Source organism: Oryzias latipes, chromosome 9, assembly GCF_053564925.1.
Source record: "Oryzias latipes strain Hd-rR chromosome 9, Olatipes_Hd-rR_3.1".
Taxonomy (NCBI): Eukaryota; Metazoa; Chordata; class Actinopteri; order Beloniformes; family Adrianichthyidae; genus Oryzias; species Oryzias latipes.
In genome coordinates, this window is record NC_136245.1 from 28,295,771 (window position 1) to 28,310,922 (window position 15,152).

Below are 15,152 nucleotides of genomic sequence, written 5' to 3' on the forward strand. Positions count from 1 at the left end.
CTCCAAAGAGCGAAACAACATTTTGATGAGAAAAAAGTCTAAATAATCTTGACCATCCAAAAACATATTTACAGATTTTCACGATTTGAGCAACATTTTGACCATCTATCTGCAGAAAATGAAACAGTTTTTTTATAGGTCAACTAGTTTGTATTTTTGATACTTTGGTTTTTTTATCAGTTTCAAAATTATTAAATATTTTTTACTGGACAATATCTGTGAAATAATCTGAACAGAACTACAAGAGTTTGTCCCCTCAACAAAACCATCAGTCCAAATAAATAAAATGTCTCTTTTAAACAGAAATATCCACTCCGCTTTAAAAAAATAAAATAATAACAATTAAAAAAAAAACATTTTGCAGTGATTTATAAATTGTTTGAGTTGATGGGAAACGAAAACGAGGGGTTAGAAGGGGGTGTTGGGTAAAACAGAAATCACAAAGGATTAGTCCAAGTGAAAGTTAAGCTATGAAATGACTCTGTTCCCTTTAAAACCCCATGTACTTTAAAATAAATACAACTGTTTATGTGGAGGAAATAAACAATCGTTTGTTTTGTATTATGTAGTATGTAGTCTCTAACTTTATTTAAATATGTATGTGAATTGTGGGCGTTCACCTTTTTTTCCCCACCAATAATGGTACAGTCCTTCAACGGTTCGTCCCCAAATTTTGGTCCCAGCGTATAAAAACTAAAGGAGCGTGCGAAGTTGGCACAAGTACTGAGTAGTAGTTTCCCTGAGGCCGAAGTGGAACGCACGCGGACAGAGAACCCCCCACCCCCACCCCTCTGCAGCACAGAGATGGAGCAAACCGAGCTGGTGAAGCCCGAAACTCTAGACGAGCTGATCAAAACTCTGCACCAGATCTTCCAGAGCGACCGCATCAATGTGGAGGAGGTGCAGAACCTCATGGAGTCCTATGAGAGCAAGCCTCACGAGTGGAGGAAATATGCAAAGTTTGACCAGTACAGGTGAGATCCAGCCTCTCAACTCACAACATTTTATGCTGCAATAATAACTTTTTTATTACACAGATGCATCTTTGAACTTTATTATTTTGTTTAACATTTTTTTTTACTAAATTAGAATGAATACTGACTTAATATTATTTTAATCACACTGAAAGGGTATTTTGTATTTAAATGTCATTGAATTTTTAAGGCAGAAAAGAATACTTTGATGGATTAGTTCAAACTGAAAGGCTGAGGGTCTGGAGGATGAAGAACAGATTCTTTCCTCGTTCCAGAACTCTTAGTTTCATTCTTTGGAGGTTTTGTTCAAAAAGCGTCCTGCTGCAGTGTCCCGTGGATTGTTGTGACTGCGCCATCCAATCAATGCTGAGGACACAAACACACCCGCAGAATGAGGGAGCAGTCAATGGCTGAAGAGCAGTTGACAGATCGATGGGATTGGGATGATTACAAATTGTCAAACCTGCTTTACCTTAGACTGAAATTTTGATTATGAAAATCCCAATTTCTGAATTTTTGTTGAGAGATACAATTTCTGAGAGATTAGAAAGTAGAAAGTCTCTTTTTTTTTTACTTCAGAAAAACTTGGATTTTAAGAGACGCGTCTGTTTATTCACCTGTCCACAGGTACACGAGGAACCTGGTGGATAAAGGCAACGACAAGTTTAATCTTATGATTCTCTGCTGGGGTGAAGGTCATGGAAGGTGAGTTTCACTGATTCAAAAAAAATATATAATTTTAAGGTGTTATGGTTCAGAAAATGTATACATTACCACAGAGATTTTTGAACAAGTATACATTTAGATATGCCGATCCATCAACTCTGTACTTGAGGACATGTTCTGATGCTGCACGCTTGTTTGTTCTTTCCCACTCTGCAGTAGCATCCACGATCACACAAACTCCCACTGTTTCATGAAGCTGTTGCAGGGCCAGCTCAAGGAGACGCTTTTTCATTGGCCGGACGGCAAGTCGCAGGGAGACATGGTCACAAAGTCCCAGAGAGTCCTCCAAGAAAACAAGGTTGCTTACATCAATGGTAAGAAACCAAACAGATTTGTTTCTTCAGATCCTTTTGTGATTGAGTTGATCATTAACGTCTGTTCTTAGATCAGTATCAACGTACTTTTTTTTTTACAGTAGAGTGCAATGTTTGGTTTGTACTGCTGGAAATCTTGATTTGATCTCAGTGGAGCCAGGCAAAAGTTTGTACCATAAATGTTCTTCTTCGTGCCGGTTTCAGATTCCATCGGTCTGCATCGCGTGGAAAATGTCAGCCACACAGAGTGTGCAGTGAGTCTGCACCTGTACAGCCCCCCGTTTGAGACCTGCCAGACTTTTGACCAACGGACAGGACACAAGAACACAGTCAAAATGACCTTCTGGAGCAAATACGGAGAAAGGACTCCATTTGTAAGACTTGTTTCTCGTGTCTTTAATTGCATTAATGTGTACGAAGATCAAAATCAAATCCATCTTTATTTACATAGCACTTTTCATACGAAAGTCACCACAAAATAAATAGTTTAACAAAAGATGTCAGTAAAATAAAATCTGTGCAAAACTTTTACTGCAACCTTGAAACAGTGTTGGATTAGATCCATAATTTGTAGCATAAATCATGTGTTCCTATAAAATAACAGTTTTGTTTTGTAACAAACACGTCCAGACAGGAACTATGGAAAGTTTTAACTCAGGCATCCTCACAAAAGAGGCAGGAAGTGGGAGGTTTATATAGTTTTCCACTGTTGTTAAACTCAGCTTGTTAGCAACTGAGGCAGATTTGGGCAAATGGCTTAAAGAAAGTTTCCTTTCTTCCTTTCCTTTCCAACAAACTATCTTTCTCACAGTAAACTTTTTTTTTTAGCAAAGGAAAATAAATTGTGTTTCAATGATTTGAGCCCTTTCGTTGGAGGCTCATGAACTCAGAAACAAGTTTGTTCTGACTGAAAGCGTCATCTACAGGTAGACGTTTACCTTGTTTAGCCACCCTGCCAACATGAGCTTATCTTCAGGTTGTATAAGCACACTTTGAGCATTAACTTTTGCGTTAGTTCATTTGATTGCAACATCAAACAGTGAAGATAAGATAAGTAAATATGCCCAAAGTGCGGGACAGGTTTTGTGGTCTGATTTTGTCTTTTTGGGGTCATCCAGCAAGGCACGTTTGAATGGAAAATTTTATTTGTCCACATGGAGCTCCGCTCCGCGCAATGTTTGAACTTCTGGAAAAGCGTGGCTGAAGGGTATAATTCATTGACTAATGATGCTGACGAGTCAATCTGTGTCGCTTTTATTTCTTAGGAGACCGCAGTTTCTCAGGAAAACAACTAACGGTCACCAAAGGAGGCTGCGGACGAGGAAGACATGCATTTGAAAATGTTATGAAGCAGGAACTGCCGGGGAAGCGAAATGTGGACCAACTACGAGAAAGCAACCCATTTTCAAATCAAGAGGGGGCTTGTTTCGAGCGGACAACCCGCTAATTAGAATGGCTTTATTGCTGCTCAGTGTGAGCTTGGCAAATACTGATGAGCACAGGACGAATGCATGAATGGGCTCGGACATGGATTGAATCTGCCTTTTGTTTGCTGGGCCCAAAGAGACCCTTTTCCCAATAACAACATTCCTGTCTATCCTGTGCAACCACACAGTTCTGGCCCACACTGAAAATGTAGAGCTTTTGCATTTAAAAAAAAAAAGGAACACTGCTGTAATAGAGTAAAAAAAAAAAAAGGTTATTCTTAGAAAAAAAATTACTGCAATCATAATTTTATTGTTGTACTTAATGGTGATTTATACCACTCAAATTGTTTTTCCTGAAAACTGTCAAGGAAAGTGGCAATATTTGTACAGTTTTAACTACAAATGTATGTTGTGTGTCGTAAAATGTAAAGCTTCAGTGTTGTGATGTTGCGATGCTTGTAATTTATTTGCAGGGTTTCCTGTTTAGTGAAGACGTTTATAAATCAAAAAAACACAAACATCTTACATGTGTTCATAGTCGTTAATGTAGATGCAATATTCTTATGGGAGTCGGTGAGTTTGGGTGAAACGTCTCTCAGGAGTGGAGCTGTACATTAACGGTCCGATTTCTCATAGCTGTCATTACATTTGATGCTGTAATAAAATTGTAAACCATTAAATACTCTTGTCCTTTCATAGAACCTGTGTATTCTCATTTCATTTGACAGAATATTAGCTTTCAACTTGATCTCCTGCAGCAACATAAAATTATTCCAGTAGTTTATTAACACCACCAACATAAGCATGCCCTAATATAGGTGCACTTTGGTCTGTACTTTGGTTTGATGGAACTATTGACTGATCATTTGCTCAACCTATAAACAGATTACATTAATGCCGCACTGATAACAGTATTTAAAGAATACTGTGTTTCTGTTTGGTTGGTAGCTGATCAAAGTGACTGCGTCACAATGTGGATGCACCACTAACTGAAATGATAAGGTGATGTTGAAAAGGGAATACGTGCAGAGACTCATCTCTTGTTTTAGGTCAGCCTCATGTAATCTTTTACCTGCACAAATCTAAAATTAAACTTGTATCAAGAAGAACTAAGGACTACGTGTTGTAAATCAGATTTCTGTTTGCTTAGCTTTTTTTTTCTTTGCTCTACTTTGGAAGTATTGTTTTTGGTCTTCGGTCATGTTTTATACTTTCATGGCAACAATAAGTTTCTTTATGAACTTAGATTGGCATAAATCAGAAAATCTTTTTCCAAATGACAAATGGTGCAAATTCACAAATAGAAATGAGAACAAAACTACATCTTGTACTGTAACTTAAAAGAAACAGAGCTGATCGGTGACTTGGTGCTTTGATTCTTGGCCTTGACGGTCTGAATGCTGATCTGCTATTGGGCGAGACATTACCTCAGGTACCCCCTGATGAGAGTGTGTAATGCAGCTATCAGACTGATAACGGGTCATATAAAGGCTGAATGTGGCTTGTTCTGCGATAGTAGCATATCAAGTCTTGTTTTTAGCAGTTCAACAAGTCTGGCCCTTTAGAAACAGCAGAATTTCAATATTTTGAAATGATCCATACAGTCTTGACTGGTTCAAATGTTCATGTCAAGGAGGTTGGCTTGACATTGAAACCGCACTGTTCACTTGTTGCAACAGGAAACAAGTTTGGACACAAAAGGGGTCTTTTTTCATTTAATTTTCTTCCGTCCATCCATCCATCTATTTTTTCTCGGGGTTGCTGCAGCGTTCTCGGTTGCTTTCGGCCAAAGGCGGGGTACAGAGGTCCAGTGCAGAGCCACACAGAGACTCACACTTTCCTTTCTTACAAACAGCATTTTTTTAAAAATCAAAATTAAACTGGTGGAAGCCACTTTTTAAAATCAATTTTAGATTATGGAGATCTTATCTACATGAATGCCCCAAATCAAGTATAGAAACTTCTGGTATCTGTGTATCATGCGATTCATCACAAACTGTAAGCCACACACTCACCACTGTGAACTTTACACACATGTGGGCTGGTCAGCACTAAAGTACTGTAGACTCACTCATTGGTGCATGTTAGTATATAAAGGTATTCTGCATTTGCTTCTTTCATATCTCGATTTTTTTTTTTAAAGATTGCAAGAATCTTTGCTACTAATAGTACCAAACGTTTGAATGGAAGCTGGGAAAGTGGCTTTTCAGTATTCTGTACTGACAACGAGGAACAATCTCCAAAAGGACTTGGGAGTTGAAGGGACTGTTCCTACAGGGCAGTTTAAAAAAAAAACTGGAAATGAGAATGTTTTAAATAGTTTTATGAATTTCATCGTTGATTGTCCTTTGGCGTGTTTGTGTAGGAGTGACTCCCTTTTCACTCCCAGAGCTCCTTTGAAACAGAGATTATTATCTCAGGACTTTGCTGATTAAAAATAAAGCTAAAGAAATAAAATATCTTGAGATTGGGTAAAACGTCACTTTTTTTTCCCTTTCCACGTTTACTGAAATCTACCAGTGGGGTAAATCGTCTTCTCCTTTTTGGCGTTCCTGTGTAGTTGGAGGGCCAGACTTATGTAATAATGAAACAAGAGTTTAATTCACACACAAGATGCCAGAATCACTCCAAGGCATGGCATATTAACCCAAGCAGGGTCAAATACGGCCTCCACAGCAAACACCAGGTAGCAGAAAGCTCCCATGTAGAAACTATTTACTAAATATTGAAGTGGGTCACTTTTGTGTCACAGTTTGTGTTTTGTTTTTCCTTTATCTCACTCCCCAGAATGCATTTTTATCTGTTTCCTCCTGGATAACATTGTGAACTCAGTCCATGCTCCCTCAGTGGTCTTTGTATCCGCAGATCTGTTAAGTCATAAAATGTGGATCCAGCTCCACTGAAAGTACCTGCCAGGCTGCAGCCACACTGGGACTGTGTCCTTACAACGATAACAATAAGCTAATGTCGTCGAACTTTCTATAACGCCATAAAAGCGGGAGAGCTTTGATAATCCATCTATCGGAGGGATCAGTACATTGATAGGAAATCACTCATTCAACACATTGTGCATATGCTGCACTGCAGGCTTGTCTTTATCGCACACCTGATAAAGGTCCTGCGGTGTAATGTGAGAGGCCTTTAGCATTTCTAGCTGTTCCACTTAAAATGAATGAAGAATATAAATATATATAAACTATTTAAAACATTGGAAAAGGGGTGAAAACAGGGTTAGGGTTAACCCTAACCCTATAAAATATAACTAAACCCCGGTACAATTGAGAATCTGAGGTTGAGTTGGTGGCGTCAAGAAAGGAGGAATTTCATTGGACAAAAACAACTTAAAAGCAGTGAAATAGTTTAGATCACCATCGATATTCACCAAACAATACTGGTACTTTAAAAAATATTGCAGGAAATATAAACAAGAATGTTTTATTGTTTACATTTGGAGAAAATAAATGACAAAGAAGACTTCAAGAACAAACATTCTTCTTTTACCAAAATACATGTTCCAATAAAAAAATTATTTCTACTCAATCCCATAAAACTTTTTCCACACTTTAGCTTATCCCTCATCGCTCAGCACTAAAATGCTAAAAACAGAACAATATTTGAAACTTTCACATTTTTTGTCGACTAGATTCCAGTCTTCCTTTCCCAGAGAAAAATGTTGTCTCTGATCTCGGACTCCGACGGACCACCTGCCACCATGTTTCCATTTCGTGTTCCAAAGGACCTCACAGACTCGGATTTGTCACTCAAAATGTCACAGACGCTTTCGGATGACCCAACATGGGACACGCTGCTCTGTCTCGAGGCATGTCTGTGCTCAAAGCTGCTGTTGGGGCTGTATCCATGGGAACCGCTGCGAGTGCTCTCATGTGGGTTTGGGTGAGTCTGGAAGGTTTTGCTAAAGTAATTACTACCAAAGGATTTCTGGCTGCTGTAACTGCGCTCACACACAGACTCAGGCTCGAAATCAGGCTTTAAATACTGATGAGGTTCTTTTTCTACGCTCACTGCAGAGTCTCTTGTCAGGGCAACGGCTCGACTGCATGGAAGAAGCCCGCTGTCGGTGTTCAAAGATGGCCGTACGGGAGATGGGGATCTGCAGGGTGTTGTGTCAGCAGGGACAGAAGAAATCCCATTGGAACCCTAAAAGGCCAAAAACATAAAAAAAATGGAGTAACCCATAAATAAAGACATTTTCAAGCTTTAAAAAAGCTAACTTAAAATTACAATGGAATTAAAAGAGATTCTCGGTTTTCATGGAATGGCATCTCACAAATCTGATGAGATGGAAAATGATTTCAGCTGAAATTTTGATCAGATCGGTCATCCTTTGACTTTGAGAGTCAGCTTTTTGTGCAACAATTTTCTTTTCCATAAACAATCAAAAGTGAAAAGTTTTTGGTTAAAATGAATGCAATTCCACACAGAAATAAACACTATTTGGCCTTGCTTTTGAGCTAAAAATCTATTTCTGTAAACGTGCTGCAGAAAAAGCAGGAATTTAAAGTGTTGCTGTTAACATAAATAAACTAGTGTAAAAAAACAAAAAAACCACCAAACAATAAACCTGCAGAGTGTAACAACTAATTGCAATCCTTACCAAAAGGTCAGCATCTTTGTTTGTGTGGACATCTCTGGGCCCGATGGTGGAGAGGGAGGCAGTGCCTTCGAAATGTGGTCCAACTGTTGAGGAGAGCTGAGGTCGCCCAAAAGGCTGGAAATCGGACCCGTCAATGCCGGCCATTGACGCTATCTGACCAAGTCTAGTGATATTGTAGAAATCCATCAATCAATCAATCAATCAAATTAAAGATTCAAAGTTAATCAGTGATTATTGAAATCTGGGATCATCAAGCACAAATTGAATTTTTAGGCAGAGAAATTTATGAAGATTATGAAGCTGAGATTAGGAAAATAACACAAAAGACATGATGAACAGAAAGAAAAAAATAAGATTTAATGAAAATTCTTTTCAAAAATAAAATACAAAATTTAGGAACCTAAAATATACAAAACTATATTTTTAAATTGCAAATTCAGACTACGGTAGGTAAAAAAAAGAGAATTTACAAACAAAATTTAAAAAATGGCTGGTTCCTCCAAATGCTGGAAATAAAAATTGTCTGCGTGTAAAAGCAGAACACAAGCCTTCTGTCACTCAAAATCTCATAACAATTGTGACATGTGAGATTATCTGTCTTACCTGGCCTACAACCAAAACTTTTACAGCTGGATTTTATTTTAAGTTGCATGCAATAGAGCATGAAGCCTGCATGCAACCTCCAAAACATTGTTTTTATGTCATAAATGAAAGTTTTCTCAACAAGTTTAAAAAAAAAAAAGCCAAACCAATAAATTTAGAATTTAGTTAGAAATGAAATTTGCATTTCTTTCCAGTTAAACATCCAACCCCACCAAAATAAAATAAAATAAATTATTTTTGTTGAATCAACACATTTTTTAGAATTATTCAAAAAATTCTAAAAGGACTCCAGCCAAAAGTAAAGAAAACTGTGACACCAGAAGTGAACAGATTTACCCAAGCTACATGTCATTTATGGATAAAACAAAACAGGTGGCGTCTCACCCAGCATCTTTAAGGAGATCCAGGAAAGCATGGAACTTAGTGAACGAGTTCTCAATGCTTTGAAGGACCGCCTCATCTTCAAAAGCGCTGAAAGCAGACGGTGCTGATGCTGAGCGAGCGGCTGTAAGGGCTTCTGTCAGGGAGCGGTTGGCATCACGAAGGCGAGCACTCTCCAACTCAAACTGTCCGGAAAGAAGAGGACAGTGTAGCAAGGGGAGCATTATCACCTCAATACGTCTGACTTACTGTACATTTTTGAGTTTCTTTTTTGTTATAACTAATGAAGAAGCAGAAATACAAAAAATGACCTCCAATAGTCTTGACTCAGCCTTCAGCCTGGCCCTGCGTTCCTCTGCCAGCCTGAGACGATACTCTTTCAGCTCCATCTAGGGGATGGACACCATACCACAATCAGCTGAAGACTAAAAAGCCAACAATTTACCCCCAAAATCCTGTTTTTGAGATAAAACTAAAGGTTTCAACAGGGATCAGCTGACTGAGGAAGTGGAGTGTCCCCAATGAACTCTGACCCTTAATCCCTAACTCTCCCCAATCACCCCGTGTCTCTAAAGCACAGACACAAATGCACGCACATTTCAAGAATAAATGTTTATATTCTGCATTTATTAAGCCTTAGTCATATATATTTCAATATTTACACATACTTCTAATAAAACCCAAACTCTACTTAGCTTTTAAATAAACCTGCTCAGTGTTTATAGTAAATAATTTACCACATTCAAATTACAAAGTATAATCTGAACTAAACATTTTCACACTGTAAATATCTGCACTTTCCACCTTTATTCATCTGTCAAACAATAATTACTCTTACTTCCATCTAATATAACAGGAGTATCAAATCATTTTTGGAGCAACAGTATGTAAGTGTGATTGGACCAACCTGGAGGCGCTCAAACTGTCGTTCAGTGTTTCTGTCCCGGAAATAAAAAGATGTTCTCTGATCCGGTTCCGCCGCCACTTCCTCCTGTTCATCATCATTGCCCTCTTCTTCTGAATCGGCCTCCACCGTGATTTTTACAGTAGCTGCAGCCTAATGAAACATTAAAACAGCATAATAAACACCAGGACTCGCAGCCTCTTGAATGCTTAATATTTCATTGTTTTGGAAAATGTTTTGACATTTTTCTGTTCCCTTTTATGTAAAGAAAAGAAAAATACCTGAAAACTGTGGTCTGTTACTGTTACTCCAGGAGGCAGACCTCTGAAAAAAAGGCATTACCCATCTTGAAGCCTTCACATGACTAATGCATCCAAACGGTGCTTTAAATAAGTAAACTTTCATTTAATTGTTCTGGTTGGTTCACTTGAGAGTTTGACATCTCACCTCTGACGCCCGGCTCGGGCAGCAGCCCGCCATGGGATAGAGCAGGAGCGGGAATTCTTGATTCTTGTCCTAGATTCACCCGAACATCGACCTCCGGGAGATGTGCCTTTAGCAGTGACTGGAGCAGGAAAGAAAAGAAAGCAAGAGTTTTTGTAGCTGTAAATACAGAGATAAGATACTTTAAATAGACAAAAACATGAAGTTCCCTTCAGAGGGTGGACAGATTTTGGCACACAGATTGTTGACAATTATAAAAAAAACAAAACAACTTTATAAATAAACTTTTAAAGAAAAAAACTATTAAAAAAATAAGCAACCCTGTTTTTCTTTATATTTGTACCAGTGAGCAATAAAAAGATAAGAACAACTTCAAGTTAGCTGATATTTAATCCTTTAAAAAGTCTTTAATTTTTTTAAAATAAATCTAAAGCCTAATTTTGTCTTGACTTCTGCAAAAACTTTCTTCATTCCATAGCAGTTCATCTGAATTCTATGAATTTTTTTAGCTACATTAGTCAGAAAAGATCATACAGTAAACATATTCTCTTCTCGTCTTTAAGTTCTCAGGAGATGACAAAAGACATTACACAGACAAGTTGATGTAAGGAACCGTTTGCAGAACAAACTGTTCAATCACAGGAATTGGAAATAGCAAAACCTTTGATTTACCTGACAAAAATAAACGCCACTTTGTAATTAAAAATGAAACTTTGACTCGCCCACATAAACAGAATATAACGCAGATCATGACAAATGGATCTGCTCTCGTGTTTGACTTAACAGTCAACTAAAATGGGTCCATGAAATTAAACAAACAGCTGTTTGAGACTTCCTCCCTCAAACTTAAGTGGGCCTGTTAGAGGTTCTATCTCCTTTGCAGTTGTCTCCTATTGTGGTAACCACACCCCTAACCTTTTGACTCCTCTGAAGCCTCAAACCAATCCCTCTTTCGCTCTGGACAGACTGCAGGAGGATTCAAAAGGAGGGAATGTTTATACCTTTTTTAAACAAAGTTTTTTCTCTGACTGAGTGAAGTTTGCTTAGTGAAGAAACTCTCTGCGATTCTGTAGCAGCCGGCTTGATCCAGTGGTACTGCAACAAAATAAAATATTAAAAGCTATGGCTTAAGTCTATATATAAAATAACATATGGATGCATTTTAAAAAATACATTACTTCCAGAAACTAACCTCCAGTGGTTGCCCGTCTGCATTCATTTCTACTTTCTCTATCACCGTTTTCATCAAAGCTTTATCTGTGGAGAAATGATGCCTTAAAACATCCCCAAAATCCTAATTTTTACAGAGTAATTATGCAATCATAAAAATAATTGATCACATCTTGAGGCTTTTATAAATGAGTAGTTAAATGCAAACTAACAGCGTATGTAAGCGGTGATGTGGAAAACAAAGAACAGAATAGTCTTACCAACTAAAGGGTTACTGCGGATATCCAGCACACACAGAAAGGAGTTTGTTTTCAGGGCTTCCAGCAAACGGCGAGCTCCCTCATTAGATAGGCCGCATCGCTGTAAGTCCAAAGCTGTTCAATCAGACAAAAAAATGTAAAGTTCCCACACCACAGCCAGTCTTTGTACAGGAATATGATTAATGGTTATGTACCTTTAATCCAGAGGTCCTCAGCCAGCTCACGAGCGAGAGCAGCTGCACCCCTATCGCCAATCAAAGTGTTACAGTTAAGAGTGATTCGCCGAAGACCGCTCATTCCTTCCAGCTGTGGATGGCGATACCGCAAAGACTCTGCCCATGCTGTACCATGTCTCTGCATTCCCTGATACTGAAACAACAATGGACAATGCTGCTATCTGAACCTTTGATTGGAATTTTAAATAGTTTAGCCAATGAAATCAATCTTCATTTAGAAATTGCAATATCGATTCTTCAAATGTATGACATATTTCTCTTTCTTTGTTCCTTTTGTTTTGAAAAAAAAACTAGAAATTCATTACGGAATAGATATTTTTTCAAATATAGTGACATTAAATCAAAGAAAAAATAACTTGAATTGTGAGCGTGGGAACTGAAATCAAATCGATTCATTTGTTGGAAGTGAAATGCGAAACTTTGTTCATTTCACGACTACAGTAGATGTACTAATAGTTGAAAAACCAAACGCTATAAACATCTTTTTAATATACATTTTTTCATCATTATTAAAAAATGATTTGATCATCTTTAATAAGCAATATCAATTAGTACAATCAAATCATTTAAAAAAAATGGAAGCCAGAAAACTGATGATGTGTCAACATGTAAAACACTCCCTGCATATTGCCTGTTTCCCTTGGTTTATTTTATCTCAGAAAAATGTCTATGAAGTATTTAGCTGGTAAAGAAAAGAAAGAAGGAAAAAAAAGAGTCAAACAATTAAATAAATCTCCATTTGATTTTTGTGTTGCCTTTTAGAAAACATAAAAAAATGTAATTGTATCTATCATACCTTAATAATGTTGGCTAAATGCTCTGCCCCTCTCCATGTAAGACTGCATCCTGTGAAATCAATTGTCTTGATGGTTGTAGAGTACTTCACACTTTGGCAAATGACTGGAACATACAGATATTACAAAAAATAAAGACTTAACATGTGATTAATTTATTTTAAGTTTAGAAAATATTGGATTAGAAATGGTTTATTTCAAGCAATCAAAGCAAGAATAATGCACAAACAATACAATCAACAGAGTTTTACATCCAAACAGAGATAAATATAGACGAATAAGGCATTAAGTATAAATAAATGTTACTACAATAATAATACATACCTTCCAATCCCTCATCTGAGATGGGACAGTTAGCTAAAGAGAGATTTTTCAAAGAAGCACTTTTTGCCAAACCCTGGAACAGGACATATACATGCAGTTAGAACTCTGTTTATCAGACTTCAGCTTATCCTTGTCCTATAATAAATGTGTAATATATTAGCCCTTTTCTCTTTGCAAAAAAAAAAATACTGATAATAACCATATGTCTGTTTACTTTTGTCAAAGCGATGAGGTCCCTTTCTCTCAGCAGAAGTCCATGAAGCTGCAGAGTCTTGAGGTTGGAGGAAACAGTTAAACAGTCTCCCAAGGCTTTGCACAGCTTGAATGTCATCTCCTTTGAGCGAATGGCTGGAATCTTCCTCTTAAAGGTGGATTTATGCTGCCTCCTCTTCAAAACTGACGGTTCATACAGTTGGTATTGTTATCCAAACTTAGACCATATACTCACACATGCTGTTTTTCTTTAACCATTACCACTGCTGTTACTTTCAGGCTTACCTGTATCTCCTGAAGTGTTACTAGCTTGGTAAGTGCTGCTTATAGCGATGTGGTGAAGGTGCTTGTTAATAGATATTGCTTGCAGAATGGGTGGCCAGTCAGATAGTTTGAGCCGGTCTGCATTAAAGTTCAGCATCCCTTTGTCAAGGTTCACTTTAACAGCAGGGACAGGAAAAGTCTCCTGCTTGGCACAGGCGAAGTCATAGTACGCCATAAAGTCCTGGGCACCCTGCTGGCGAATCTGTGCGTTGTCTTGAACCATATTGTCTGACCTGGGGATGATAATAAGGCAGTCCTTCAATCAAAATACCCAATACTTTTACTTCATTTAGGCCACCATGTTTCTAATAGAATAACAGACAAATTGACTATTTTCTTGTTCTATGCATGCACGCAGTGAGGTTTCCTTTTTAAACAAAGGTATTACACGTGATGTATTTAACAGTACTTCAATTAAAAGCAAGTAAATGTAAACTCATTATTTTTGATTGCACTGACAATTTGTGTTAAACTATCAAAATGCTCAAATAAAAAATAAAATTAAAAAATAAGAACAATTACAAATACTTAAAGATTAACCAGAAGGGGGGAAAAACGAAAAGTTTTCCTGCGTTTTCCAGAACAGCAATCAAAGCAAGTAAAAAAAAACTCTGTTTCTGCAAACTAAACTTTATATGTGAGTAAAACCAAGAAATTGGCTATTAAGAAAGATACAACAAACTTGCATTTAAAATTAATAGTGTGCACTCAACAAATCTTTTGGTTCTGATTGGTGTTTATAGAAAAGATACGCGGGCGTTAGCAAGCCAAGCTCAGCTCGTCCTAGCAACTGTTGGATGCAGCAGAGGACAAAACATTTAAAAATCAGTTTTCATCTGGTTTTCAACACGTTATCCAGTAATAACTACCGGAAAACATTCGAGCTTTACCTTTTCGGGCATAACTGAACCCTCTGTTATTGTCAAATTCCACGGTATAAACCGCTCTGTAGTCTCCTCTTGTGTTGTTATTAAATGCTTAAAAGTGGCGCTGTTGCACCGTCAAAACCGCGCCCACATGTCTTCAACACTGGTATCGGGGTGTCAGTAAAAACAACACACTGCCACCTACTGGCTGGGAGGTGTATTTACTCCTCTGACAATACAAACTGTTATGCTGATGTCAGATCAAGAAAAGCATATGATGGTTTTTCTGTAGCATAATTAAAAAGTAAAGTCAATACCAGAAATGCTTTTCCATTTTAATTTTGAGTCAAAAAATGCAGCTTCCTCTTGAAAATGAAAAAGCATTTCTGGTATTGACATTTATTTTTATTTTATGCTACAGAAACGCTTTCATAAAAGCAACAAAAAGGCAGGTCTACTGATTATTTGAATTTGGTTTAAAAATTTACAAAAATAAAATAAACTTTTCAGATATGAAAAATAAAATAAAATTAGAAATCTGTTGTCAAAAAAAAAAAATCTGAATTTAATGTTAAAA

General features: G+C 37.4%; 2 protein-coding genes across 2 annotated transcripts; one reads left to right on the forward strand and one right to left on the reverse strand.

Moving 5' to 3' along the window:
• The first annotated feature begins 702 nt into the window (after positions 1–702).
• cdo1 (cysteine dioxygenase, type I) lies at positions 703–4,142 on the forward strand. The gene is made up of 5 exons (XM_011478934.4): positions 703–974; positions 1,602–1,679; positions 1,857–2,014; positions 2,219–2,388; positions 3,280–4,142. The coding sequence occupies exons 1-5, from the start codon at positions 805–807 to the stop codon at positions 3,307–3,309; spliced, it is 606 nt and encodes a 201-aa protein (XP_011477236.1). The 5' UTR covers positions 703–804; the 3' UTR covers positions 3,310–4,142.
• A 2,718-nt stretch (positions 4,143–6,860) lies between these two features.
• cep78 (centrosomal protein 78) lies at positions 6,861–14,775 on the reverse strand. The gene is made up of 16 exons (XM_011478933.4): positions 14,600–14,775; positions 13,671–13,942; positions 13,387–13,568; positions 13,173–13,245; positions 12,851–12,954; positions 12,013–12,187; positions 11,819–11,932; positions 11,581–11,645; positions 11,390–11,483; positions 10,392–10,509; positions 10,226–10,268; positions 9,948–10,097; positions 9,352–9,429; positions 9,044–9,225; positions 8,057–8,219; positions 6,861–7,599 (listed from the first exon to the last, which is right to left on the reverse strand). Exons 2-16 carry the CDS (start codon positions 13,930–13,932, stop codon positions 7,081–7,083), a joined length of 2,322 nt encoding a protein of 773 aa, XP_011477235.1. The 5' UTR covers positions 13,933–13,942; positions 14,600–14,775; the 3' UTR covers positions 6,861–7,080.
• Between the last annotated feature and the right edge of the window lie 377 nt (positions 14,776–15,152).

Coding starts and splice junctions, on each gene's coding strand:
- cdo1 (XM_011478934.4), top strand. CDS start 805: ATGGAGCAAACCGAGCTGGTGAAGCCCGAAACTCTAGACGAGCTGATC. Junction 2,015..2,218: donor CAAGGTTGCTTACATCAATG/GTAAGAAACCAA, acceptor TGCCGGTTTCAG/ATTCCATCGGTCTGCATCGC. Junction 2,389..3,279: donor ACGGAGAAAGGACTCCATTT/GTAAGACTTGTT, acceptor TTTATTTCTTAG/GAGACCGCAGTTTCTCAGGA.
- cep78 (XM_011478933.4), bottom strand. CDS start 13,932: ATGGTTCAAGACAACGCACAGATTCGCCAGCAGGGTGCCCAGGACTTT. Junction 13,569..13,670: donor TAACACTTCAGGAGATACAG/GTAAGCCTGAAA, acceptor ATGAACCGTCAG/TTTTGAAGAGGAGGCAGCAT. Junction 8,220..9,043: donor GATCTCCTTAAAGATGCTGG/GTGAGACGCCAC, acceptor CAATATCACTAG/ACTTGGTCAGATAGCGTCAA.